Raw genomic sequence first — 25,822 nt, 5'->3', positions numbered from 1 at the left:
AGAAAACTATGGTTTTTTTTCTTAAATACATATATAAATATATATATATATATATATTTACTCTTCTTTCAAAAATACTTACTCAAATTTTTAAAATTTCTTAGAAAAAACAATAAAAAAAAAACAACTCACTGCAAAATAAACTTAAAAATAATAATATATTAGTATAACTAAATATCAACTAAAAAAACTAAAAACAACTTGAAAAATGTAAAAAAATATTCCTTATTTCTTAAAATTGAAAAAAAAATGATCTTAAAAATATAATTTTTAGCAAAATTAAATATTTTCGGTAAAAATCTCAAAAAAAAAAACTCTATATAATTTATTTGATTGTTATTTAAATGGTATATGATATGATCATTATTTTGCTTTAATAGTGGTTTGGAATCTCTGATTTTTCTGTAATTACAAACATGACTTTCTATTTTGTAAATTTATAAAAGTTGATATTTAATTAACTCAAATTCGATCAGCAATAAAGTTAAAAATTGTCCAAAAGAAGAATCTAAACGGTTATTATTTTTTATCAATATACAAACTAATAGAGAGTCCTCTTTATAATTATTTTCTTCATTATATATAAGATGTGATCAAGATACAATATGTACTTCTGTACATAATAAATCAATAAATTAATTTTATTAAATGATGAATGAAACTACACAAAAAATGAATGTGAAAATTATTTGATACAAAGTATATATGCCGCTTATTAGCTAGTGTAATTAATCTAGCTTTATCTGAATAATCACTACTAATTATACAAGCTAGTCAATTAAGTAATAAAAAAATGAATTAAAATAAGACTAATTAATGAAAATTAAGTTGTCAGCTTTTATTGATCAACCATACGTAGTTTCCTCTGGTCAGATAAAAGTTTGGCGAAATGAGTAAGAGCTTGAGCATTGGTGCCTTCTCCATTGATAGTTTGACATTTGCCCGTTTCCAAATCCACCCTCGAAACTGGCTTCTTTAGTAGGTTGTTTCCAATTTCCACCAGTCTTTGCAGATTTTCAGTAGTCGCCATATCAACTGATGATTCGTCCCCAACCAATGTATCCTCCTATAAGTATAACCAAACTATTATATATACTTGTATTTTTAATATAATTAATACAGTACTCGATCGTTTAATAATTAAAAGAATAATGATCATTGGATTAGAAATTTAAATCTACCTGAATACGCAGATAATTTTTCTTAAGGGTATGAGATTGAAAGAGAGTTGATACAAGAAAATCAACAACATCAGAACTTGCATCAGAAAAAATGTCAATAAGGGGTGTGCTTCCATTGTCAAAGATCCAATTAATGAGACCCCATTGGGAGGCCTTGGCTGCACTGTATTTCTCTTGACGCTTGGCTGAACCAGTCCCTAATGATAGAACTAGCATTCTTTTACCCTCCATTATAGGAGCCTCATCATCATCGTCATCATCTGAGTTCTCCTTTGCCATTTCTCTAAAAACGTGGCTTATTGCCAACATTGTCTTCATTTTATTAAGAAACAAAAAAGGGTTAATAGTTTGTACGTACTATGATATATATATTTTAAAGTAAAATGTATTACTTTTAGCTTTTCAAAAAAGATACTTTCCCAAAAAGTTGATTCTTTATTTATTTTTTTTTAATTTTAATAATTTTATTTTATCTTGTTTTCATAATTTTTTTTAAATAATGTATAATTTTTTTAGAAAAAAAAAAATCTTATTTTAATAAGTTTTTATATATTTTTTATTTTAGTTTTTTTTATTTAAATATTTAAAATATATATTATTTATATGTATTTTTTAAGAATACCAAAAAGAAAAAAAAATTAGAAAAATGCAAGCACAAATTAAAGAAATATATAATATATATTAATTTTTAATAAAAATGAGATTTACTAATCAAATTTTTGGGTGCAATATAATGGCCCTTAGATTATTTCATCAAAATTTACCACTTACAGGATTGTTTGCAGCAGCAGCACCATCGATGAGATCAAAACTACGAGAGTTTCCATTGAGATCAGTCGTGGTAAAACTATGAGCCGGGAGAAAAGTAGGAGCTGCAGCGGTACTGATGCAAATATCTGCAAGTCGAGCATTTTTCAAAGCCGTCTCTTTTCCCTAGACAGAAAAAAAAAAAACAAAGTTAGTATATATATATATATGGTAAAAATGCATGTATATATACTAAGTTCAAAGAAATGGTATAATGTTTTGTATCGATATCATACATCAGAAGTGGAGAAAATGCAAGGTTGAAAAAGTTTGATATCAAAAGCTGGTACGACGATGTTGGTTAGGGTCTGATGAAGAGTAAGGTCGCCTAGAAGATTGTTTAGAAGTTTGTGAAAATACTTTCCGTCGTATTTAGGACCGGTCAATGCGTCAAGCCAGCTCATCGATCTGAAAAAACAAAATCATATAATTATATATATATAAGGTGACATTGATAACAACTAATAATTGTATGTATTATTGATAAGTAGTTATACCTATTTTGTGGAAAAATGTTTGGTGTATGCTCTAAGTAAAAAGCATTGATGTCTTTGGCTGCAAATAAGGGTCGGTTATCCTTGTTTGGGGCAGTAAGCATGGTGGTGACTAAGCCACCAGTGCTTGTTCCAGATATTACATCGAAATAGTCTGCAATTCTTGCATCTGCTCCATCCAATTCCTGATGATATATACATATATGAAGAGAATATTATTATTATAACCTGAAAAACAAATATTATACATAGATATATATATATTAATTATGTTATTATTACCTGAAGTTTTGATTCGAGAAAAGCGAGAAGAGTGCCTGGAATGACACCCCTAATGCCACCTCCGTCGATGCTCAACACTGTGAACATCTTTATTCCCTTTGAAGAATTATTAACAGTTGTAGCACTCACCATTATTTCTATATATATATGTGTATTCAAATATTATGATTTCTGACTCTTAATAATTAACGAAAGAACTTATTATTAGAACTAGTGAAAATGATGATACAATTGCTGCTGCTTCTTCTCTCTCAGCAAATCACAATGCCATGACTTGTGATTTATATATAATGTTTGGGCATGACTGTTTTGATCATAAGGAAAAGAAGTCAAAAAACAAATAGTAATATACAATAATAATTTTCTTGAATATTGGTCCATTGTGTTTGCGTACCGCTTGATTAAATTATTAATATTGTATGAATGAAGAGGCGTGCCACTGCCATCGTTGATTTTGGTCAAATTTTTATATAAATAGTGGTCATAGTATACAGTGAATTTAGTTAATTATTAGCTAGGTCTTTCTACGTCCCACGTGAAGCCTGCGGAGCCAACTTTTTCTGTACATTTATATATATTTTCTATAATTGATAAGTGCTTTTTATAATAATGATATTCAAACCAAATCAACTTAATTATTGTTACATCTTCAAAATGATAAGTAATAATATTATAAAAGTATTCGAATTTTAATTCCAACCTCATTTCGATTATATATATACCCTTAAACTTTTAGGTAGCATGATAGTAAAATATAGAATAAATAATAACAATTTTTTTTTTTTAAGGATGTTCTAAGTAGAAAACTTGTTTTGCTTGAATGCCGAGAATAAAATGATCGTTCTTGTACCATTCAGAATTAATCATGATACTAGTTATGTTATTCTCAGTCACATTTTGACCATTACTTGCATCAGTGTTGAACCATTTGCATCGAAACAATACTACCATAGTTATATACATGAGAATAACATAACTCTACAATCTCCTTAAGTTGGCCATAGAAAGTGAAACCATAGGTTCCTAGCACCGAAACTCCACTATTTTGAGCGATTAAAGGCAATGGCAAACTTGATCAGCCTTGATTTGGAGAGCTCTGCGAGCGGAATGTATATGGCCAGTTGCTCAGCCGCCACGGTTGAGGTTTAGGCAGGGACGCGAGACCCAGAAATTGTTCATTTTGCCTTAGTATGGCTGACAGTTGTCTGTATTTTTGGGAGTCTGTAATCCAACTTTTAAACTCTGTTTCTGTTGGGATCCCATGTATATAACTGCTTAAGTACATAAAATGAAACTTTTGAGACCAAAACCTTTTTAACCTTAGCTCATATATGTTTAGTGACATGTTTTTAAATTAATGACTTGATTAGTAAGTCTTGCACCTTTATAAGTACAGAGTGTAGCGGTCTTGGCTATCCAGGGCGTTACAACTTGGTATCAGAGCGTCCTAGGTTTAAGGGTTCCTGAAGACAGGCTTGACATGTACATTCGCTGCTAGAGAAAAGCTCAAATCAGGGGTTGGTAATGTGTATATGTGTTTATATGCCTGAAATGAGTTATGAGTGCTGTTATTTATTGGATTAATAGGAAGCATGAGACACTGTTACGGCCTGGCCCTTGACTGTTGTGTGAGAATATTGAGGCATGTTTATTAGCATAGTCGTGCATGTACCTGAATATTTGGGTGATTAATTGTATATTGTGTATGGATGAATGCCTGTTTTATAGCTATTGTGTAATGAGATTGGAGGCGTGCTTATTAGCAGCCAGTGCACGAGGATGGATGCTTATATGTTGATTGTTGTGATTGGTTATGTTCTATTGGTGGATCTTGGAGAATTTTTTACCCTGTCATCATGGTCTGACTGTCGAGTCGTTATTTGCAGATTGACTTGGATAGCTATGCGTCCAAGAAAATCTACACAACTAGTCGACACTAGGTCCGGGACCGGGAGTGATGACCAGGGCCAGATTCCTCCGCCAGTCCCTGACAACTGGCAACAGTTAATGGCAGATACGCATGCTCGATTACAGAGTCAGGATGAGCAGATCCGTATTCTGCGACAATAGACTCCATCAGGGAGTGTTGCCCCCATTGTACCACCTGCAGTGGTACCAGTTGTGCAGTCTGGGGAGGTTGGAAACAGATGGGAGCCGTTGTATGAGCGGTTCAGGAAGCAGCAACCCCACTACAAGAAATAAGCTCTTTGCCGGCGCAATTCGGAATTGCGCCAGCAAAAATGACTTTCACTGGCGCAATTGGTGAATTACGCTGGCAAAACTCAACACCTTTGCCGGCGCAATTTTGCGCCAGAAAATGTGACTTTTACTGGCGCAATTCGGGGTTGCGCCGGCAAAGGTATTGGTTTTAAAAAATGGTAGCACTTTTGCCGGCACAACCCCGAATTGCGCCGGTAAAAGTGCCATCAGATTTTCAAAATAATACCCACAAACTTTTGCCGGCGCATTTCACCTAACGCGCCGGCAAAAGTCAACGTTTTTTTTAAATTTTCACACATTTCAAATAAGGTAGGTGGGTATACTTTTGCTGGCGCATTTCGTTGCACCGGCAAAAGTCAAAAAATGCGCCGAAAAAAAACGTAATAAGTAAAACGACGTCGTTTTGTAGTAGGGTTTACTAAATACTTTTGCCGGCGCAATGAAACGCGCCGACAAAAGTCATAACGATATTACTCAGCCGCGAGCCACCTTCTTCCCCATTTCAGTTCTATTTCTCAGAAAACATAAAGTTTCTCTCTCTCTTTCCTCTGTGATAATCTCTCCGACCACCCGTGAGCCATAATCCCACCGTGGCTCAACTCATTTAGTGAAGCTTCTCTCTCAAGGTTAGTAAATCAAAATGAGAAATTTTTTAACATTTTTGGATTTTTTTCTCAATATTTTGTTTTGTAATTGTATTTTTTTTGTTATTCTCTCCCAGGTGTGTTGTAGCTCCTCTCAGTGAAACAAGTCCAAAAATGTTAGTTTATATATATATATTTATATATGTTTATATATTTATTTCGGTTTATATATATATTTATTTCGGTTTATATATATATTTATATATATTGATTATATATATATGTATATATTTATATATCCGAATATATATATGCATATTTAAATTTGTCTTTTTTTTATATATATGTATATATGTTTGTTTATGGATATATGTTTATGTATATGTGTAAATGTGTGTGTATATATGTTTATTTAATGTTAAATTTTTTTAGAAAATTGATTAATATAAATGTGTTATACCCAGATTTCGAGCCATGATAAATGTGACATCGAAAGTTGGATTCGCAGCGAATGAACTCGTAAAGTGTGAAGTATGTTTCAAGACTAGACATCGAGCCTGCAAAGCTGAGACGACTTCGAATATGGTAGCCTCGAAATCCACACGGTCTCGAAAGGGAGCTCCCGAGATGCATCTACCCTCAGTGATGACCTTGGATCAGGGTTCCGAGCCTGACGCGCGTACGATCTCGAAAGCCATGTGACCTCGGGGGATGTCGTTAGCTCAAACGTTGATGAGAGACCTGGGAAATATATGATAATAATCTTGAACATCTACAAGTGTTGTCCATAAGAGACGTGGTCTACATTTATTACTGTAAATCCCCTAAAATCATGGGATATTATTTGATTAGTTATACGCCCCCTGGTCTTCAGGGGACGTTTCCTCTTATATCGGATTACAGGCATTTAAAGCCATTTGACTTATTTGCACAAAAAGAGTAACTATCCAAAATATGTGGGATAGTATTCTGCAATCTTCTCTATAAATAGAGAGATCATGCACCATTGTAAAAGACCGAATTTCTGAACCTTGAGAGAAAACTCTAAAGAATTCATCCTTGAAGAATTTTCAGAGATCATCTTGAGTTTAATAAAAAAGACTCGTGAACTAGGCAGATTTAATTGCTGAACTACGTAAAAAATCGTGCTTTGTATTATCATACTTTTATTGGCCATTACTAGTTATTGTTTACGTGCTCTTCTTTCACTGTTGACGAAAAACAGCGTCAACAGTTTGGTGCTTTCATTGAGAGCCTTAAGCGTTCATTCCTGAAAAAGTCATGGCCACTAATAATCAGAACACACCTGAAGAGAATTATCCAAGACGTCCTGGGAAACAGCCAATGGAAAACCCGGATGTTGAAGAAAGAAGTGGATCTTCCGATTCCCGGGGACCACCTGCTCCACCAAGGGATGAGGATATGTATTACAATCCTGAGCGGTATGTTCCCATTGTGGAACTTGAAAACCGGCAATTGAAGCAGCAGTTGGTAGAGGCCAACAAACGGAATGAGGAGTTGGCAAGGATAGCCGCAGAGGCGCAGGTGGCTCAGCCCCCGCCTCCGTGCGAAAACCAAGTCCCTCCTCCAAGGGACGTACACGTTCCTCCCAGTAGACCCCGTGGGCATCCACAAAAATATGTTGCCACAAGGAGGCCGGCTCAACCTCCGGCACCAGCAGAGCCATCCGCTCCACCTAGGCCTCAAAGGAGTACTCGGGCTCGGGCCCCGGCTAACCCGCCTGTGGAAGTACCTGCAGGAACTGAGAACAACCGAACCCCTGCAGAGGCTCGGACTCAGATACCTGGGAGCGCACCAAATGCGACCGACCCATCTCGGGCAAATTCAGGACCGTCTAGGCCGCGACATGGATGGCAGCCACCGTCACCCATACGGTTCCCTCCATCACCTATAATATATCCTTCACCCCCCGTAGGAATGCTCAATTAGTTCGAGATCAAGGCGAAAGGCGTGCAGGAGGAAGACAAGGAAACGGGGAGGCTTTCCAGGAGTGGAGAGGCGCCCCATCTGAAAAAAGTCAAACATCTTGGTCTCGCACGGCGGAGACGTGGCGATATGGAAAGAATCCATCACGAAATAACCATGCGACGAGTTTTACCAGTGATGATTCTGGAGATACCAGGTCGGTCAGCAAGCATGACCGAGGTCGTAAGAATACTGGAAACCGCAGAAATCGTCCCGACCTGCGAGAGCACCTGAATCAAAGTCGAGGTAATGACGACCTAAGGGATCTCTTGAATAGGCGTAGAGATCCCCTGTGGAGACGCGAGCCTGGGATTATGATCGATGATAACTGATTCCAAACAGTACCCCTTGCGGACCCAGTCCAAGAAAGAATCGATCAGCTTGAAAAGGCCTTTAAGCTTTTGAAAAACGAGCAAGAAAATGATCGATATGAAGACTTTGACGAGGAGCTCGAACCGTTCGCTCCCCATATTTCCAATACTCCATTTCCTCAAGGGTTTCAGATCCCTCACGTCCCAACGTTCGAAGGAAAGACCGACCCGTACAGTCATCTGAGCACGTTCAACACCATAATGAGAGCCAGTAACGTGGGTTACGAGCTCAGATGCATGTTGTTTCCAGCATCATTGACAGGACCCGCCAAAAGCTGGTTCAAAAAATATAAGAGACATTCAATAACCTCTTGGGAGCAGCTGTCTAAAGACTTTAAAAAGCAGTTCAAAGCCATGATGGAGGTTCGACCTGAGGCGTCAACCCTCACTAATGTTCGGCAACAACCAGGCGAAACATTAAAAAGTTACCTTACAAGGTTTAACTTGGAAGTCGCCTGAGCTTGGAATGTGGATGACAGTGGACACTTAATGGCTGTCCAGGCCGGAGTAATGCCAGGAAGCGCCCTCTGGGACGATATGCAAAGAAAACCAGTGAGGTCCCTAACCGAGTTTAATAGAGGAGCGCAGAGGTTTGTCAATGTAGAGGAAGCGAGGTCGACACTTAATGTGACTTCCCAGCCCGAAACTACAACGATAAACGTAAACTCTGCCTCAACCTCGGCGGACCCAATAGCTTCAAAGCATGCTATGGAAAACCCTTCCAAAAGAAAAAAGAACGAAGGAAATAATCCCGATGCCGAAGTAGGAAAGAAAAAGAAGGGGGAGAGATTTTTCTCCGTGAATAGAGTATACACCGAGCTCAATGAGTCTCGGGAGAACATATACCTGGCTAATGAAAACCAGGTCCCCTTTAGGCGTCCGGACCTGATGAGAAATCAAAAATCCAAGAGGGACTCCAGTAAGTATTGCCGATTTCACAGAGACACCGGGCATACAACCGATGAATGTCGACAACTGAAGGACAAGATTGAAGGATTGATCTCGAGAGGTTACTTCCGACAATATGTCAAAAACCAGATTACTAGTCAGGCGGCCGCGAGCCAGAGAGTAGCCGCGCCTCTGATGGCACAAGGCAATAATTCCCGAGCTCGGGAAGAGGATAGGCCCCCGCCGATAGATGAAGATGATGTAATAACCATCTCGGGAGGGCCTCATCCCGCAGGAGTAGGCAGGAATTCCCAAAAGAGATACGTTAACGAGCTAAAGACTGGGGATGGGTCTCCTTATGAACCCGAACCTAGGGCTCCAAAAAGCCAGAGGATTGAAACACAACCAATAACCTTCACTAAGGATGACGCGTCCCATGTCCAGTTTCCTCACCATGATCCTCTGGTCATCACTCTCCAGCTGACCAATAAAAGGGTCCACTGAGTTCTCATAGACAATGGGAGCTCAGTCAATATTCTCTATAAAGCAACCCTAAAAAAAATGGGACTCTCCCTTCGCGACCTGAAAGCGTGTGCAACAACTTTATATGGCTTTTCAGGAGAAGGGACCGCCTGCATGGGATCCATCGAGATCCCCGTGACCTTGGGAGACTACCTAGTCTCGGAAACCAAGATGATGGAGTTCGTGGTAGTAGACTTACCATCAGCCTACAATGTGCTGCTCGGGAGACCCGCCCTGGTCGGGCTGGGGGCAGTTTCATCAGTAAGGCATCTGGCCCTTAAGTTCCCAACCCCTAGCGGAGTCGGAACATTGAAGGGAGATCAATTAGTAGGGAGGGAATGCTACAGCATCTCCTTGAGAGGAAAGAAACAGACGAGCGCACAGGCACTCGCCATCATTCAAAACAAAGACGGAACGGTCTTAGAGATTGACGAAGAGATTGATCCAAGGATTGAGGAGAAAGTTGACCTCAAACCTTTAGAGGAGCTCGAAGAAATTCAGCTCGAGGAAACCGATCCCTCGAAAAAGGTGAAGGTCGGAAAGCACCTCCAGGATGAGACAAAATAGCAATTAATTAGCTTTCTGAAGAAAAACCAGGATGTCTTCGCGTGGTCGCACTCGGACATGGTGGGAATAAGTCCGAGTATAGCAAGCCACACACTGAATATAGACAAAAGCTTCCCCCCGAAGCAACAAAAGCGAAGACAGCTGGACGAAGATAGAAAGAAAGCACTAAAGGAGGAGGTTGACAGGTTAAAGGCAAACCGATTCATTAGGGATGCCTTTTACCCCGACTGGGTAGCCAATCCGGTGTTGGTCCCAAAGCCCAATGGGACGTGGAGAACCTGTATTGACTACTCAGATCTCAACAAAGCTTGCCCGAAAGACAGTTTTCCGTTGCCGAGGATTGACCAGCTCGTGGATGCCATGGCGGGGCATGGCCTGATGTCCTTCATGGATGCCTATTCTGGATATAACCAGATTCCCATGCATGCCCCCGACCAAGAACATACGAGCTTCATCACGGATAAGGGGCTATACTACTATAATGTCATGCCATTCGGGCTCAAGAATGCTGGGGCCACATACCAGCGGCTTGTGAACATGATGTTTTCAGAACAAATAGGGAACAACATGGAGGTTTATGTTGATGACATGCTTGTCAAGTCTCAACTCAACAAGAACCATGTTGATGACCTCGAAGAGTGCTTCGACGTGCTCCAGAAATACAACATGAAGCTAAATCCTCAGAAGTGCACTTTTGGGGTGTCTTCAGGAAAATTTCTGGGCTTTATCGTGAACTCTCGAGGAATCGAGGCCAACCCCGACAAGATCAAGGCCCTGATTGACATGCCCTCACCTCGAAGGCATAAAGATGTCCAAAGTTTGACTGTCAGGATGGCAGCCTTAAGCAGATTCATCTCGAAATCTACGGACCGTGGTCTCCCATTTTTCAACTTATTGAGAGGAGGTAAGAAGTTTGAATGGACGGAGGAATGCGAGCTGGCCTTTCAGGAGCTCAAAAAGCACCTTGCGGAACCACCCATCCTGTCAAAACCTGAAACTGGAGAAATACTGTACCTACACCTTTCGACCACCGAACACGCAATAAGCGCAGTGCTCGTTCGAGAAGAAGAGAAGCTGCAAAGACCCGTTTACTACATCAGTAAAAGATTACTGGGGGCAGAGTCAAGATACCCATTGATGGAGAAACTCGCGCTCAGTTTAATTCATTCGTCTCGTAAACTCCACCCCTACTTTCAGGCGCATCCCATCCATGTGCTGACTGATCAACCACTTAGGCAAGTCTTGTCTAAACCAAAAGCTTCAGGTCGACTTCTTAAATGGGCTGTTGAGCTCGAACAGTTCAAGATCACCTACCACCCGAGAACGACCATTAACGCACAGGCGTTGGCGGACTTTATAGTGGAATGTACTGGCATAGCCGACGACGAAGTAATAACCCCGGCCCACGAGTTGTGGAAACTTTACGTCGACGGCTCATCAAATGAAAATGGAGCGGAGGCAGGGGTCATTTTGGTTACCCCCGCAGGGAGCAGATTTGATTCTGCTTTAAGATTTGGTTTCAGAGCGTCGAATAATGAGGCTGAATACGAGGCTTTACTCGTGGGACTTCGTATAGAAAAGGAGCTCAAGGCTAGAGCTGTACATTGCTACAGTGATTCCTAGCTCGTGGTAAATCAAATCTTGGGAGAATACCAGGCTCGCGGCACAAGAATGGCAGCTTATTTGGAAAAGGCAAAATCTGCATTGGAGTGTTTCGAATTTTATACAATCGAACAGGTTCCCCGCGAGCGGAACTCAAATGCAGATGCCTTAGCTCGGCTCGCCACATCCGCTGAAAGTGAAGAACTGAACGTTGTGCCCATAAAACACCTATCGGCACCTAGCATTAATGATCCACAGGAGGAAGATGTGTGTATGATCGAAACAAAACCTACCTGGATGACCCCAATAGTTGAATATCTCGAGAACAGAGTCCTTCCAAGAGACCGGAATCAGGCTCGAAAGTTGATGTATCAACTTCCCTGTTACAGCATTTTGGACAGAAAGCTATACCGAAGGGGATATTCCATGCTGTTACTTCGGTGCGTAACCCCGCCCGAAGCTAAGAAGATCATTGAAGAAATTCATGAAGGGTTCTGCGGAGATCACACTGGGGGGCATAGCCTGTCCAAGAAGATCATACGCCAAGGATATTTCTGGCCAACTATTAAAACAGATTCTTTCGAGTACGTGAAGAAATGCGACAAATGCAGATTCGCCACGATTCCCTGAGCTCCACCATCTGAGCTGACCATGTTGACTTCCCCATGGCCTTTCGTGGTATGGAGCATCGACCTCATAGGCTCTCTCCCAACTGGCAAAGGTGGTGTAAAATATATCGTGGTCGCGGTGGATTACTTCACAAAGTGGACAGAAGCTGAACCGTTGGCAACAATAACTTCCAAAAAAGTCCTTGACTTCGTAGTAAAAAGCATCGTGTGCCGATATGGGGTGCCGAGGAAGATCGTATCCGACAACGGGACCCAGTTCGATTGGGACTTGTTCACCAACTTTTGTGAAAAGAACGGCATAATAAAGAGTTTTTCATCAGTAGCTCATCCTCAAGCGAATGGCCAGGTCGAGGCTGTGAACAAAACTCTCAAAAGTTCTCTGAAGAAAAAGTTGGAGGAAGCAAAGGGACGTTGGCCCGAAGAATTGCCCCAAGTCCTATGGGGTTATAGAACCACGGCTCGAACATCAACGAGACACACCCCATTCTCTCTAGCATATGGATGTGAAGCTATGTTGCCTATTGAGGTTGAAATCCCAACGATCTGAACTCAAATTTACGACCAAGACTCAAACCACACTCATCTCGAAGAAACCTTAGACTTGATTGAAGAAAAGAGAAACAAGGCTCAGCTAAGGAATGCTGCCTACCAGCAACGAGCTACTAGATATTTCAAAAAAAGGGTTCGAGATCGAAGATTTGGTGTGGGAGATCTGGTGTTAAGACGCGTATTTTTTGCAACACGAGATCCGGCAGCTGGTGTGCTCGGATCGAATTGGGAAGGACCATACCAGATAGAGTCAGTCATCCGGACCAGTGTTTACAAGCTGGCGAGGTTGGATGGGAGCCTGGTACCGCGAGCATGGAATGGCGAACACCTTAGACCTTACTATCAGTAGTGTAGGAAGTGTGTTGCTTGTAACCATGATTGATTATCTGTAGTAGTTTGTCTGCTTTTGAATTCCATCAAACAAAGATCTATTTCATTCAATATGTTATCTCCTTTTATTTTTTGCAATCTCTCTTAATTTAATAACCTATGGTCACACTCATAGGATATTAAGGGGGAATTATTGGTATATATACCATTGATATAAAAAAAAAAAAAAGTATTTGGATATAACCAGATACGTGAGCTTAGATAGTTTGGACATAACCGAATTATCAAAAACATAAAAGTATTTGGATATAACCAGATACGCGAGCTTAGATAGTTTGGACATAACCGAATTATCAAAAACATAAAAGTATTTGGATGTAACCAGATACGCGAACTTAGATAGTTTGGACATAACCGAATTATCAAAAACATAAAAGTATTTGGATGTAACCAGATACGCGAGCTTAGATAGTTTGGACAACCAAATTATCAAAAGATAATAACGTTTGGATTTAACCAGATGTGCAAACTTAATAGGTTTGGAACAAACCAGCAAAAACTAATCGACGAGTTGGAATTTAAACCTACTTCGAAATAAGTCGAGATCGAGGCTGGAATATCTTAGAGAAAAATAGTTTCGAACTCATAACCTCGGGGAGATAACCGAGGATGAGAAAAAGTAACTAAGCAATAAGATATAACTAAACCATTCACATTACATACCATACAAGTACTTTCAAGTTCATGGTTAAAGTAATATCTGACCTTGATAAATAACGAGATCGGAAGCGGATAATTCGAACAAACTATGCGTGAGTGTATCGAGTTTTGAGTCTAAATCCAAACTATGTTTGTATGAAGAAATAAACATAAAAAACTCATTCATATAAAATATGTAAAATATTTCGAGCCAAGAAATGTAAAGCATATATAAGTTTATATATATAAAAAAAATTGTTTCAGCCCTACGGGCATAAAGAAAAAGTTACAAACAATAGAGGGACGTAGCCCCGAGGTAAGAATCAAGAAGGAGCAGTTCCCTTGGCTTTTCCGACGTCAACGACACTAGACCCCCTAGGATGAATAGCATGACTATCCTTCTGAGCAGCCTCTCGAGCAGCTTCACTCGCCTCGAGACGGGCACTCCACCGCTCTACATATTTGGCCTCGAGAGGACCCAGGAAGCTGGTATCGAGGTCGGCATTGTCAACCCAAATTTTGTACATGGCCTGGTCAACCGCCTTCTCCTTCTGCTCTTTGAACTCGTTCTGGAGGCGGGCCTTCTCGCCTTCCATGAAGTCAAAAGTAGCAGCCTTCTCCTCTTCGAGCTTAGCGTTAGCCTTCTCCAGCTCGGCAAGACGAGTCTTCGCTTGTTCAAGCTCAGCCTTCGTGTTCTCCAGCTCCGCGAGACGGGTCTTCACTTTCTCAAGTTCGGTCTTCGAGTCCTTGAGTTCATCAACCATCTTAAGCTGGAGATCCCTCGACTCTTGGGCCAGAGACATACTTGTGTGCACCTCATTGGTCAGCTTATAATTAAGCTGTGCTGAAATGACAAGGGCCTGAAATACAAAGAACGAATTAGATCGCGAGCTGAGGCACAAACAGTTAAAGGAGAGTTGCGAAGGCTACTGTGGTAGTGAGTTCAATACTCTTATCATAAAGAGTATTACAGTTCGAGGCCTTGTGCACGAGGTCCCAATGGTCGGCACCGAAGCCAGAAAAGCTCTGACCCACTCGAGAGAGGACGTCCGACCTAAGCACAGTCCCTTGGGTCCCAGCGGCGCCATCAAGCACGAACTCCTCAATATGAGGTCAGGACGTCGGCAGTCGAACCTTGGTGACGGAAGGTTTCTTCGGGGGCTGGCCGACTGTTATTTGAGTGTCGGTCGGAGGAAGCGAGATGGGCGCAGTTGAACCAGACGCATCAACTTGAACAATCGGTTCCTCGGTTGTGTTCACAGTAACCTGAGGTGTTGGGGTCTTCTCGACGCGTCTGGGGACCTTGGATGGTCGGTCGGACCTTCGCGAGGCTCTCGGAGGTTTACTTTTCTGAGCTCCAGTTCCCTCATCACTAAAAAGCACAGTGTCGAGATCAGGATCCATGGCACCTGCACAGTTCCAATCGAGGTTAGACATAATGATAATGAACTTGGAAAATAAAAAAGAAAAAACCAAGTAAAGAAAAGACCTAACTGGAACTCTCCCCCGAACTAGAGCTCGGGGACCATGAAATTCCCCCATCTTCAAAAGAGGCGGGGGGAGTACTTTCCCTATAGGTGGACGTCAACCTCGAAAGGTCCCTATAATCGTTGGTCCCATATTGGACAGCTATCCTGTTCCACACCTCGTCTGAAGTATACATGGTGTCATACTTCCCGAGCCAACTATCAAACCTATGAACGCAATCGTCTACCCAACTCCATATGTAGAAGTGGTATCTATCATACGGGCATGAAACTAACCTATCGGGTTTATGCCTTAGTAAGGTGGGGGACCACATTCTCGAGGTAAGGATGGCTTTACCTTTATCCGAGTCTGAACTCGAGGCTTCGTCATTAGCCTCATTCCCCGATGGCGGACTCCTTCTGCGAACTGGAAGTGGGGGCCTCACCTCTCTCCTCGGAGGAAGGACACCCGTGGGCAAAGGCACCTGCTCCCAATGTTCATACTTCTTGTTGGACCAGTCTGAGGTGGACTGGCCATCTCCCAAGAGCTCGCAAGCTCGGAGCTTATCCTCATGTAAAAGGTACAAGAGAGACCTCCTGCCATGAGGGAGTTGGAGCAGGGTCTCTCTATGCCCCTTCATTGCCTCGTCAGGAGTAGGACGCTGAAAATTGGCTGGAAAGCAAGACACATTTCAACTAAGTATGGATCTTACAGCTAAAATTCCGAGCACAGAGATAAAGAAAACTGGAATACTTACGAATCCGTCTGAATGAGTAATATCGAGACGGGGATAGGCCATCTGTCCAGAAGAAGGCTTTTTTGAAATCAGGTGGATGATTGGGGAGATCTTCAAAGACCTTTTTCTCTTTAGGATAACTCGAAAGATAGTAAAAGCCATCTCCTCCCCGAGCTCGGGAGGGGTTGCTTTTCAGACAAAAAAGATATAAAATCTCCTGAGGTGAAGGTCCTTCCCACTTCAGCTCGTGGTATAACAACCTTAGGGCTGATAGGACCCTGTAAGAATTGGTGTTGAGCTGGAATGGGGCCAACCCAACAAAATCCATGAAGTCCTTGAAAAAAGACTTCAAAGGCAACAACGCCCCTGCCTTCATGTGTTCCTGGCTCCATGCTGCATATCTCAGCCTGTTGTCACGATCCCCGGGGGCGTAACAGCTTCGTTCGTGAGCGGCCGGAGCTCGACACTTCAAAGAACTTGACAACCTGAGGCCATGGAGGGCCAGAATGTCAGTTATCTGACTTGTCGAGGTAACTGAGCTCCAATAGTGCTCGGCTTCGAAGATTTCTTTCCTCGGTTGTGAGGAAGAAGGCTCCCCCATCAATGAAAATTGGAGTTCTCCTGGACTATACACGACGGTGACCTTTAATGCGGGGTCGAGGGGGATCGGCCTAGGCCCTGAATTGGACTCTGGATAAAGGGCCTCCCGAAGAGTTCTCCTCTTCTTCTCTATGACCTCGTCTATTTGGCGGCGATAATGAGCTCGAATATCCTCCTGCTCGCGCGCAAGCTCGTACTCACGAATCCGACGTTGATTCCGAGAAAACAGCGACTCCGGGCTCGAGGTTTTTGGCGAGTAAGGGATTGCCAGCAATGACCCCCACCGTCTTTCCAGATTCTGTGACATCTAGCGAGAAAGAGAAAATGGTGAGGGCCATGCATGCAAGAATTACGAGCTTGACAGGACAAGCTCGGAGTTTAGGAACATAACAAGCTCGATACTAAGACCCTTATTAAAGGGTCAGAATGCGAGTTCCACGAGAAAGAGAGGAGAGTGGACAATTTTGTGGAAATCCCGAAAATTAGGGGAAAAAGAGTGGCGGATAACTAGAAAAGGTAACCTTGGGTATCGTGCATTTGTCAAAGCCAAGGTTTTATACCCGATATCTTAGTGTACAAGAAACGTCTTTTAAAATTTTCAAACCCAGAAAACAGAAATCTTGCTCAAACATCAAAACTGGGTATGAACCAGTGATGTAAACCCAGTATGGAAACTTAAAACATAAGAGCCTATCAGACAAAAATTCCCTAAGGTATTGTACTAAGAAACAAACTAGTACATTCACAGAAATATCAAGAACAATATGAACAAAAATTGGGATAAAGGAAAACAAAGATTGGACACTTACACAATAATGGCGATTGCAGAGAAATTGCTGACTGAAGGAGAGGCTGCAAATATGAGCTCACGGACTCGAACAAACCGAAAGTCCTTTGTTTTTTTGGCTGAGAGAACATGCACAAGAAAGAAGTTTTCTGGGATGGCCACTGGTTTTGTCCTTTCTTCTTTTTTGTTTCTGATGCGTGTAAAATAAGAGGAAGGAGAAGACCTTGAATATATAAAGGGAGAAAAAAAAAAGAATTAATCTGGGCCATTGGCCAGAATCCTCATGAAATCCAACGGTCAGGGGGCGATGACATGATGGTACCGAAAAGGTGGCAGACGAATGATCGTGGGTAGGTTTCCAAGGTACTCGAGTACCATAAATGAGCAATATCCAACTGACGCGTGTCCATTCTCAAGTGTGTGACGGTACGGTTCCCGAAGAAAGTAGTTCAAAAGTTTCCTTCTCTTAGGATTCGAACAAATACTTTTGAGGGGGCAAGATGTTATACCCAGATTTCGAGCCATGATAAATGTGACCTCGAAAGCTGGATTCGCAGCGAATGAACTCGTAAAGTTTGAAGTATGTTTCAAGACTAGACATCGAGCCTGCAAAGCTGAGACGACTTCAAATATGGTAGCCTCAAAATCCGCACGGTCTCGAAGGGGAGCTCCTGAGATGCATCTACCCTCAGTGATGACCTCGGATCAGGGTTCCGAGCCTGACGCGCGTACAATCTCGAAAGCCATGTGACCTCGGGGGATGTCGTTAGCTCGAACGTTGGTGAGAGGCCTGGGAGAATAAGGCCTTGGAGATATATGATAATAATCTTGAACATCTACAAGTGTTGTCCATAAGAGACGCGGTCTACATTTATTACTGTAAATCCCCTAAAATCATGGGATATTATTTGATTAGTTATACGCCCCCTGGTCTTCAGGGGACATTTCCTCTTATATCGGATTACATGCATTTAAAGCCATTTGATTTATTTGCACAAAAAGAGTAACTACCCAAAATATGTGGGATAGTATTCTGCAATCTTCTCTATAAATAGAGAGATCATGCACCATTGTAAAGGACCGAATTTCTGAACCTTGAGAGAAAACTCTGAAGAATTCATCCTTGAAGAATTTTCAGAGATCATCTTGAGTTTAATAAAAAAGACTCGTGGACTAGGCAGATTTAATTGCTGAACCACGTAAAAAATCGTGTTTTGTATTATCATACTTTTATTGGCCATTACTAGTTATTGTTTACGTGCTCTTCTTTCATTGTTGACGAAAAACGGCGTCAACAAAATGTATGTGTGTGATATTTGGTATTATAATTATATTTTTCTGTTAAAAAAATAAATAAATATGTGTAGTTTTAGAAAAAATGAGATTAATAATGAAAAAGAAAATATGATTTTAGTATTTATTAAAAAAAAATTGATTTGAGTATGTATATTTTTTAATTTTAATGCTTAATATGTATATTAAAAAATAGATTAGATTATGTATATTAAAAATATATATATTATATTTTTTATATTAAATATTATTTGTTTATAAATATTTACTAAATAAATTGTTTTGATCTTACTGATATATAAAATGATATAAAAAGATTTGATATATGTTATTAATCTTGGTTTATGTTGTGCATGTTATGAGAATGTCCTGTATATTGCTCTGGGAATATTCTGGTTATATATGTGTTTAATTTGTAGGTTTTTCAATTTTTGGGATAGCTTGAAATATAGTCGTTATGCTGCCCAAATTTTGTTGGAGTTAGTAAAATTAATAAAAGTTTAATAATTAATTAAATAAAAATTTAAGTATAATTAAAAATTCATCAAAAAAATAATTTTTAACTATAATTTAAATAAAATAAAATTACCAATCATAATAATTAATAATTAATTTTAACATTAATATTAGATGTTTTGTAATTGAAAAAGTTAAAAATATAAATGATTTAATAAAATATAAATATAATAAAATTGTTATTGATTAAGTAAATAATCTAATACAAATTGAAGAATTTAATAAAAAATTACAAAATGAAATTAATGTATAATTAAATTAATTTTAAATAAAAAGTAATAAATAAGTAAATGTTAAAGTAGACTAGTCAACGGACACGTGGCACTACATGATTGGTCTACATTGTTATTATTCTTAAAATAATTTTTAATTTATTTTTTAATTTAACAAAAAATAAAATTTACATTTTTAAAAAAAAAATTCAATTTTTTTTAAACTTAAGATTAAGTATGAAAAATACATATTTTTTTAAATTTAATTTTATATTGTTAATATCCTCAAATTTTTTAATTTATTATTATTATTATTATTATTATTATTATTATTATTATTATTATTAAAATCTTCCTATTTATCATTTTGTCTACTTTTTTTTCAATTAAAGATTAAGTAATTTTGTTTAAAATCTAAGCAATAATTTAAGATTAAATATTTTTTTACTTAATCCTAAATAATTGATTAAAAGCAACAAATTTGATTTTTTTTCGTAAAAAAATGAAAAAAAAAAATTTATTTTTTGTTACCTTTAAATTGGAAAACAATAAATTGGATATTTTAAAAAAAATAAAAAATATATAATGATTTTTTTTATGAAAAATTATTTAAAATAATAATAATAATGTGTACCAATCATGTGGTGCCACGTGTCATTAAGTGTTAGTAAGTTGTAAGTTTGAGTAATTTAGCAGCAAATATCTCTATAAATAATTATTTTTGCCAGGGATAGGATATTGTTATCAGTTAGTGATAATTAGGGAGACAAACAGTCATGAAATACTTTGACTATCATTTCCCTCATTTTAAGACAATTATTAATATTTTCTTAATTATTTCGCTTAAAGATGGCGAGCGACAGGAGCTGGATGAGTGCGAGGAATCGTTGGTCTCTGGAGTATAAAAATGGTGTTAAGGAGATCTTCGATATCGCCAAAAATCAGTTGAGCGATCGGGGTTTGGTTCGCTGTCCGTGCAAGAAATGTGGGAATGTTAAGTTCCAGCCTATAAAAGCAATTTCGATGCATTATTCAACAATGGCATCGTACAGTCCTACAAAGTGTGACATTACCATGGAGAGGCGCTGCCATCGCCACCAGCTGTGGTACGAGATCATGATAGTGATGAGATAGCGGATATCCTGGAGGATGTTTACGCTGAAGATGACGTTCCCGCTGGAAACTATAATGATCCTCCCCAAGATGATCCTCAACATCGCGACAAGTATGACAATTTATTTAAGGAGATGTCAAGTGAACTGTACCCGGGTTGCCGAAAGTATTCCGCGTTGAACTTCTTGGTGAAGCTGATGCATCTCAAAGTTATTAACAAGTGCAGCAATCATTGCTTTGATGGTTTGCTAGAATTGTTAGTTGACGCTATGCCTGACGGAACAATTTTACCTAAGTCTAACTATGAGGCGAAGGCAAAGTTGCGGAGTATTGGATTGGGATATGAGTCCATCGATGCTTGCAAGCATGACTGTGCACTGTTTTGGAAGGAGAATGCGAATTTGGAATTCTGTCCGGTTTGTGGTGAGTGTCGCTGGCAAGATAATCGTGGGAACGGGAAGAAAGTGGCCCATAAGGTCATGCGGTACTTTCCGTTGATGCCGAGATTGAAAAGGCTGTACAGTTCCAGATATATTGCAGAGGATATGAGATGGCACTATTCTAAAAGGCCAAGGGAAGATGGTGTGATGAGGCACCCCGCTGATAGTAAGGCGTGGAAGCACCTTGATGAGTTGTACCCATCTTTCGCAGCCGAACCTCGAAATGTTAGGCTTGGGTTGGCTACAGATGGTTTCAATCCTTTTGGGAACATGAGCAACTCTTACAGCATGTGGCCTGTGATACTTGTCCCATACAACTTGCCGCCGTGGAAGTGCATGAAACCACAGTCATTAATGTTGTCTATTCTAATTCCAGGTCCTTCTTCACCTGGAAAAGATATCGATGTCTATATGAGACCTTTGGTTGACGAGTTGAAGGAGTTATAGGTGAATGGTGTCGAGACACGAGATGCATACAATAGTACCTTGTTCAATATGCGTGCAGCAATCTTTTGGACCATTAACGACTACCCAGCTTATGCTATGATGTCTGGGTGGAGCACAAAAGGGTACAAGGCGTGTCCCACATGCAATGAAGAAACTCCCTCTGTAGGGATTAGAAGTAAAATTGCATACATTGGCCATAGGAGGTTTCTTGATATGGATCATGAATGGAGGAGCAAACGAGCACTATTCGACGGTAACAAGGAACTCAGGCCACCACCGAAAGATTACTCTGGTGATGATGTGTTGAAGCAATTAGAGAATTTGCTGATTAGACATCCTGGGAAACACAAAGAATTTGGTGGTGTGAAACGCAAAAGGGCTCTGATTGAACTTAATTGGTCGAACAAGAGCATATTTTTCGAGCTTGATTATTGGAAGGAGTTATTGTTGAGGCATAATTTGGACGTAATGCACATTGAGAAGAATGTTTGCGACAGTGTCTTGGGAGCTTTGTTGAACTTAGAGGGAAAATCTAAAGACACTGACAAGGCAAGACTTGATCTAGCAGACATGAAAATTAGAGAAAAACTCCACCTCCGCAAAGAGGGAAACAAGTGGAAGAAACCGCACGCCAGTTACACCCTCAGTGTCCCGGAGCGTTGAGTTTTCTGCGAATTTGTGAAGTCAGTTGAATTCCCGGACGGTTTTGCTGCAAACCTTTCGAAGAATGTCAATGTCAATGATGGCAAGATAACTGGGCTGAAATCACACGATTGCCACGTGTTGTTTCAGCAGTTGTTTCCCGCCGCAATTAGGTCGTTTTTGGTTCTTGAAGTTCGGAAGCCAATTATTGAGTTGTGCGGTTTTTTCAAAAAACTTTGTTTACGGACTTTGAATGTGAAAGACCTTGAGAAGATGGATACATACATTATCACCATTTTATGCAAGTTGGAAATGATATTTCCTCTAGCATTTTTCAACATTATGGTGCATTTGGTTTTGCATCTTCTGAAAGAGGCAATTCTTGGCGGTCCCGTGCACTTTAGGTGGATGTATCCCATTGAACGTTCAATGGCAGTTTATAAACAGTATGTAAGAAATCGTGCACGTCCGGAAGGTTCAATCGCAGAAGCTTACGTGGTGAACGAGGCTTTAACCTTTTGCTCAATGTACCTGCGAGGGGTTGAGACTCGATTCAATCGACCTGAGAGGAATGAAGATCGCGTTGAATCCCAACCAAATCGGGAATATTCTATTTATAAGGCTGTTGGTCGTCCATTTGGTAAGAAATCAAGTATGCTCCTCAATTCGCAGTTAAAGCAAAAGTCTGAGTGGTATATCTTGAACAATTGTGCCGAAATTAAGGAGTACCTTAGGTATGTTTTCTAGTATTTTTTCAATAATGATGTTTGGTTTATATACCGAGTAAATGCCAAAATCTTAATATTGTTGTTCATTTGTAGTGAGCATATGGATGAATTAAGAAGACGGGGGGGCTCGAATCTTGAAGTTCAACAAGAAACTGATTTTCCTCGGTGGTTCAAAGAAAGAGTATGTATATTAGTCAGTTCTTTTCTGAAACCCCACTTAATCAATCCAAAACTAACTTTCAATGTTAATGTTGATAGGTGAACGGTTTGCATGAGTCAACACCTACTGAAGTGAATAATGAATTGTATGCTCTCGCAAACAAATCAAGCGGCACCGTGTATTCATATCCAGGGATGATAGTGAATGGTGTGAAATTTGTGACTTGTGGTCGTGATATGAAGCTTAAAACACAAAATTGCAGTGTAATGGTGCCAAGTGAGGAAGGAGTGAACTACTATGGAGTTTTGGAAGAAGTAATTGAATTGTCCTACTTGATGGGTTTCAGTGTTGTCCTATTCAAGTGTAGATGGTTCAATACAAGTAGAATTAAAGTGGAATCCAATTTTACGAGCGTATATGTGAAAGAAGAATGTTATAAAGATGATCCTTTCGTTCTCGCATCTCAAGCAAAGTTGGTGTATTATCTTCGAGATGTGAAAAATGGGAATGATTGGAGGCTCGTTAATGAATACATTCCGAGGAATGTATGGGATTTCTCAAATTCCGATGTTGATGATACTGCGACCACAAATGATATACAAATATTGCAAGAAGTTAATTCTTCTTCATTTCAGTTGTGGGTAGAACTTCCAATTTTTGATAATCTCCAGTATGATCGGGTTGATGTCAATGCCACTAAAGTGTACAACGTCGATGATTTGGTTGGCGAAGGTTCAGATGAATTTGTTGTCGATGATGAAGTTGAATTTGAAGACGACACATTGGCCGAGTATGAAGACGATGAGGATGACGATAATGTTCTAGTTGATAGTGATAGTGATAGTGATGTTCGTAATGATGTTGTAGTTGGTGATGGTGCGGACAGTGATATGTAATTTAAACAAGTGTATGTAACTTTTTATTTAATTCAATGAAAACTTTATTTATTATCATTAATTAATGATAGTATCAGATATAGGTACACACGCACCTATTGGATGCTTTTGGGATAGTCAATGTATTCATGTACTGGTACTCATTTTTTCAATATATTTGATGAAATTTATTGAAAAAAGGGTAGTCGCATATGTCTTCTTACTATCTCCAAGGGATCTATTAGGTTGGAATAGGGTAGGTTGGGAAAGACAATAAGTAATAAAATCTTAATTCAATAACAAAAAACAATAGTGATGCACCTAGTGGATGCCTTGGGGATAGTCAATGTATTCATATCCTGGTACTCATTTTTTCAAGATATTTGATGAAATATCTTGAAAAAATGGGTATTAGCACATGTCTGCTTACTATCTCCAAGGGATCCACTAGGTCGGAATAGGGTAGGTTGGGAAAGACAATAAGTAATAAAATGTTAATTTTATAACAAAAAACAATAGTGATGCACCTAGTGGATGCCTTGGGGATAATTAATGTATTCATGTAGTGGTTCTCAATTTTTCAAGATGTTTGAGAAACATCTTGAAGAAATGAGAATGACTACATGACTGCTTATTATCTCAAAGGGATCCACTAGGTCGGAATAGGGTAAGTTGGGAAAGACAATAAGTAATAAAATATTAATTTTATAACAAAAAATAATAGTGATGCACCTAGTGGATGCCTTGGGGATAGCCAATGTATTCATGTACTGCTCCTTATTTTTTAAAAATGTTTGAGAAACATTTTTAAAAAAATGAGGAGAAGTACACGACTCCTTACTATCTCCAAGGGATCCACTAGGTCGGAATAGGGTAGGTTTGGAAATACCATAATGAATAAATGTTAATTTTATAACAAAAAACAACAGACATACATAATTTGAATTAGTTAATTAATGAATATTTTAATGTAGAATGACCGAAACAAGTAATGACACAGGTGGTGGCTCCAAGAGAGGCAGGGGAGCTTATTACGGTGCCAATATCGAGAAGGAGCTGGCCATCAAAAAAGTTAGTCATTTGAAATTAGAGTTTGATGAACAAACTGGAAAAGCTATTCAAAAGTACGGCAAGTGGTTCAACAATTCCATGGCTCGTTATTTGCATAGCACCGTACCCCCAACTACACTAGCTTAGGAACAAGTAAAACCAGCTGATATCGAAGTTATTCGAAAGAGACTATCTGTAAGCATTTTTTAAACCTTTAATAACTCATTATTAAATATTTTGTCTATCTTCATAATATTTTTACAAATTCCAATTTTAATTGTGATTTTAGGAAAAATTCATTTATCCAGAAGACAATCCAGTAATCAACGATGCCATGGTAAGAAAAATGCAAAAACATCTGACTGATTGGCGCCACACGATGAAGAAACACTGGGTAGATGTTGGAGGAGAGGTGGACAATGAGAGAGCGAAGTCAAAACCTTTTGTGTCGATTACTTCTTCTGATTGGCCAATTTTGTGTGATTTTTGGGCTTCTGATTCTCACCAGGTATGTTGTAGATTTTACATTAATTTTTAATTATAAAATTACAAATTAGATTAATGAGTACTGTTTTCCTTTTGAAGCGTATATCGAAGAAAAATAAAGAAGCTCGAGCTAAAATGACCATACCAGGAGGACACGGTTCCAAATCTATCGTTGCCCATGTTTATGATCACGTAAATTATAATAACCTATATCCTTACATTTACGAAAATATTATAAATGTCACAATGTTTAAATAATTTGCTTTTTTAGATGGACCCATCTACTGGCCAGCTCCCGAGCATGATCGACACATTCGAGCACCTCCACAAGAAGAAGGATAAGTGGATTAGTGATGCAGTGGCGACAAAACATGTAAGTTGCATAACCTTAACTAATTTATGATCATTTAACTTTAAAAAAATTTAGTAAATAATTAATAAATATTAATTATTAATTGGTTGTTGTTAATTAGTAATTATTTATGAATTATTAATTAAATTTTTAACAATGAAATCTTTATAATCTATGTGCCAATATTTTTATGATTAATGATTGTGG

The 25,822-nt window shown here is 39.3% G+C and overlaps 1 protein-coding gene across 1 annotated transcript; it reads right to left on the bottom strand.

The window, feature by feature from the left end:
* Nucleotides 1–717: 717 nt before the first annotated feature.
* On the bottom strand, nt 718–2,951 carry LOC133779444 (patatin-like protein 2). The gene is made up of 6 exons (XM_062219405.1): nt 2,765–2,951; nt 2,450–2,667; nt 2,225–2,390; nt 1,953–2,114; nt 1,182–1,493; nt 718–1,066 (listed from the first exon to the last, which is right to left on the bottom strand). Exons 1-6 carry the CDS (start codon nt 2,894–2,896, stop codon nt 839–841), a joined length of 1,218 nt encoding a protein of 405 aa, XP_062075389.1. The 5' UTR covers nt 2,897–2,951; the 3' UTR covers nt 718–838.
* Nucleotides 2,952–25,822: the final 22,871 nt, after the last annotated feature.

Source organism: Humulus lupulus, chromosome 1 (assembly GCF_963169125.1).
Source record: "Humulus lupulus chromosome 1, drHumLupu1.1, whole genome shotgun sequence".
Classification (NCBI taxonomy): Eukaryota; Viridiplantae; Streptophyta; class Magnoliopsida; order Rosales; family Cannabaceae; genus Humulus; species Humulus lupulus.
This window is presented reverse-complemented; position numbering and strand designations above follow the sequence as displayed.

Coding starts and splice junctions, on each gene's coding strand:
- LOC133779444 (XM_062219405.1), bottom strand. CDS start 2,896: ATGGTGAGTGCTACAACTGTTAATAATTCTTCAAAGGGAATAAAGATG. Junction 2,668..2,764: donor TTCTCGAATCAAAACTTCAG/GTAATAATAACA, acceptor ATATATCATCAG/GAATTGGATGGAGCAGATGC. Junction 2,391..2,449: donor ATAATACATACAATTATTAG/TTGTTATCAATG, acceptor TTTCAGATCGAT/GAGCTGGCTTGACGCATTGA.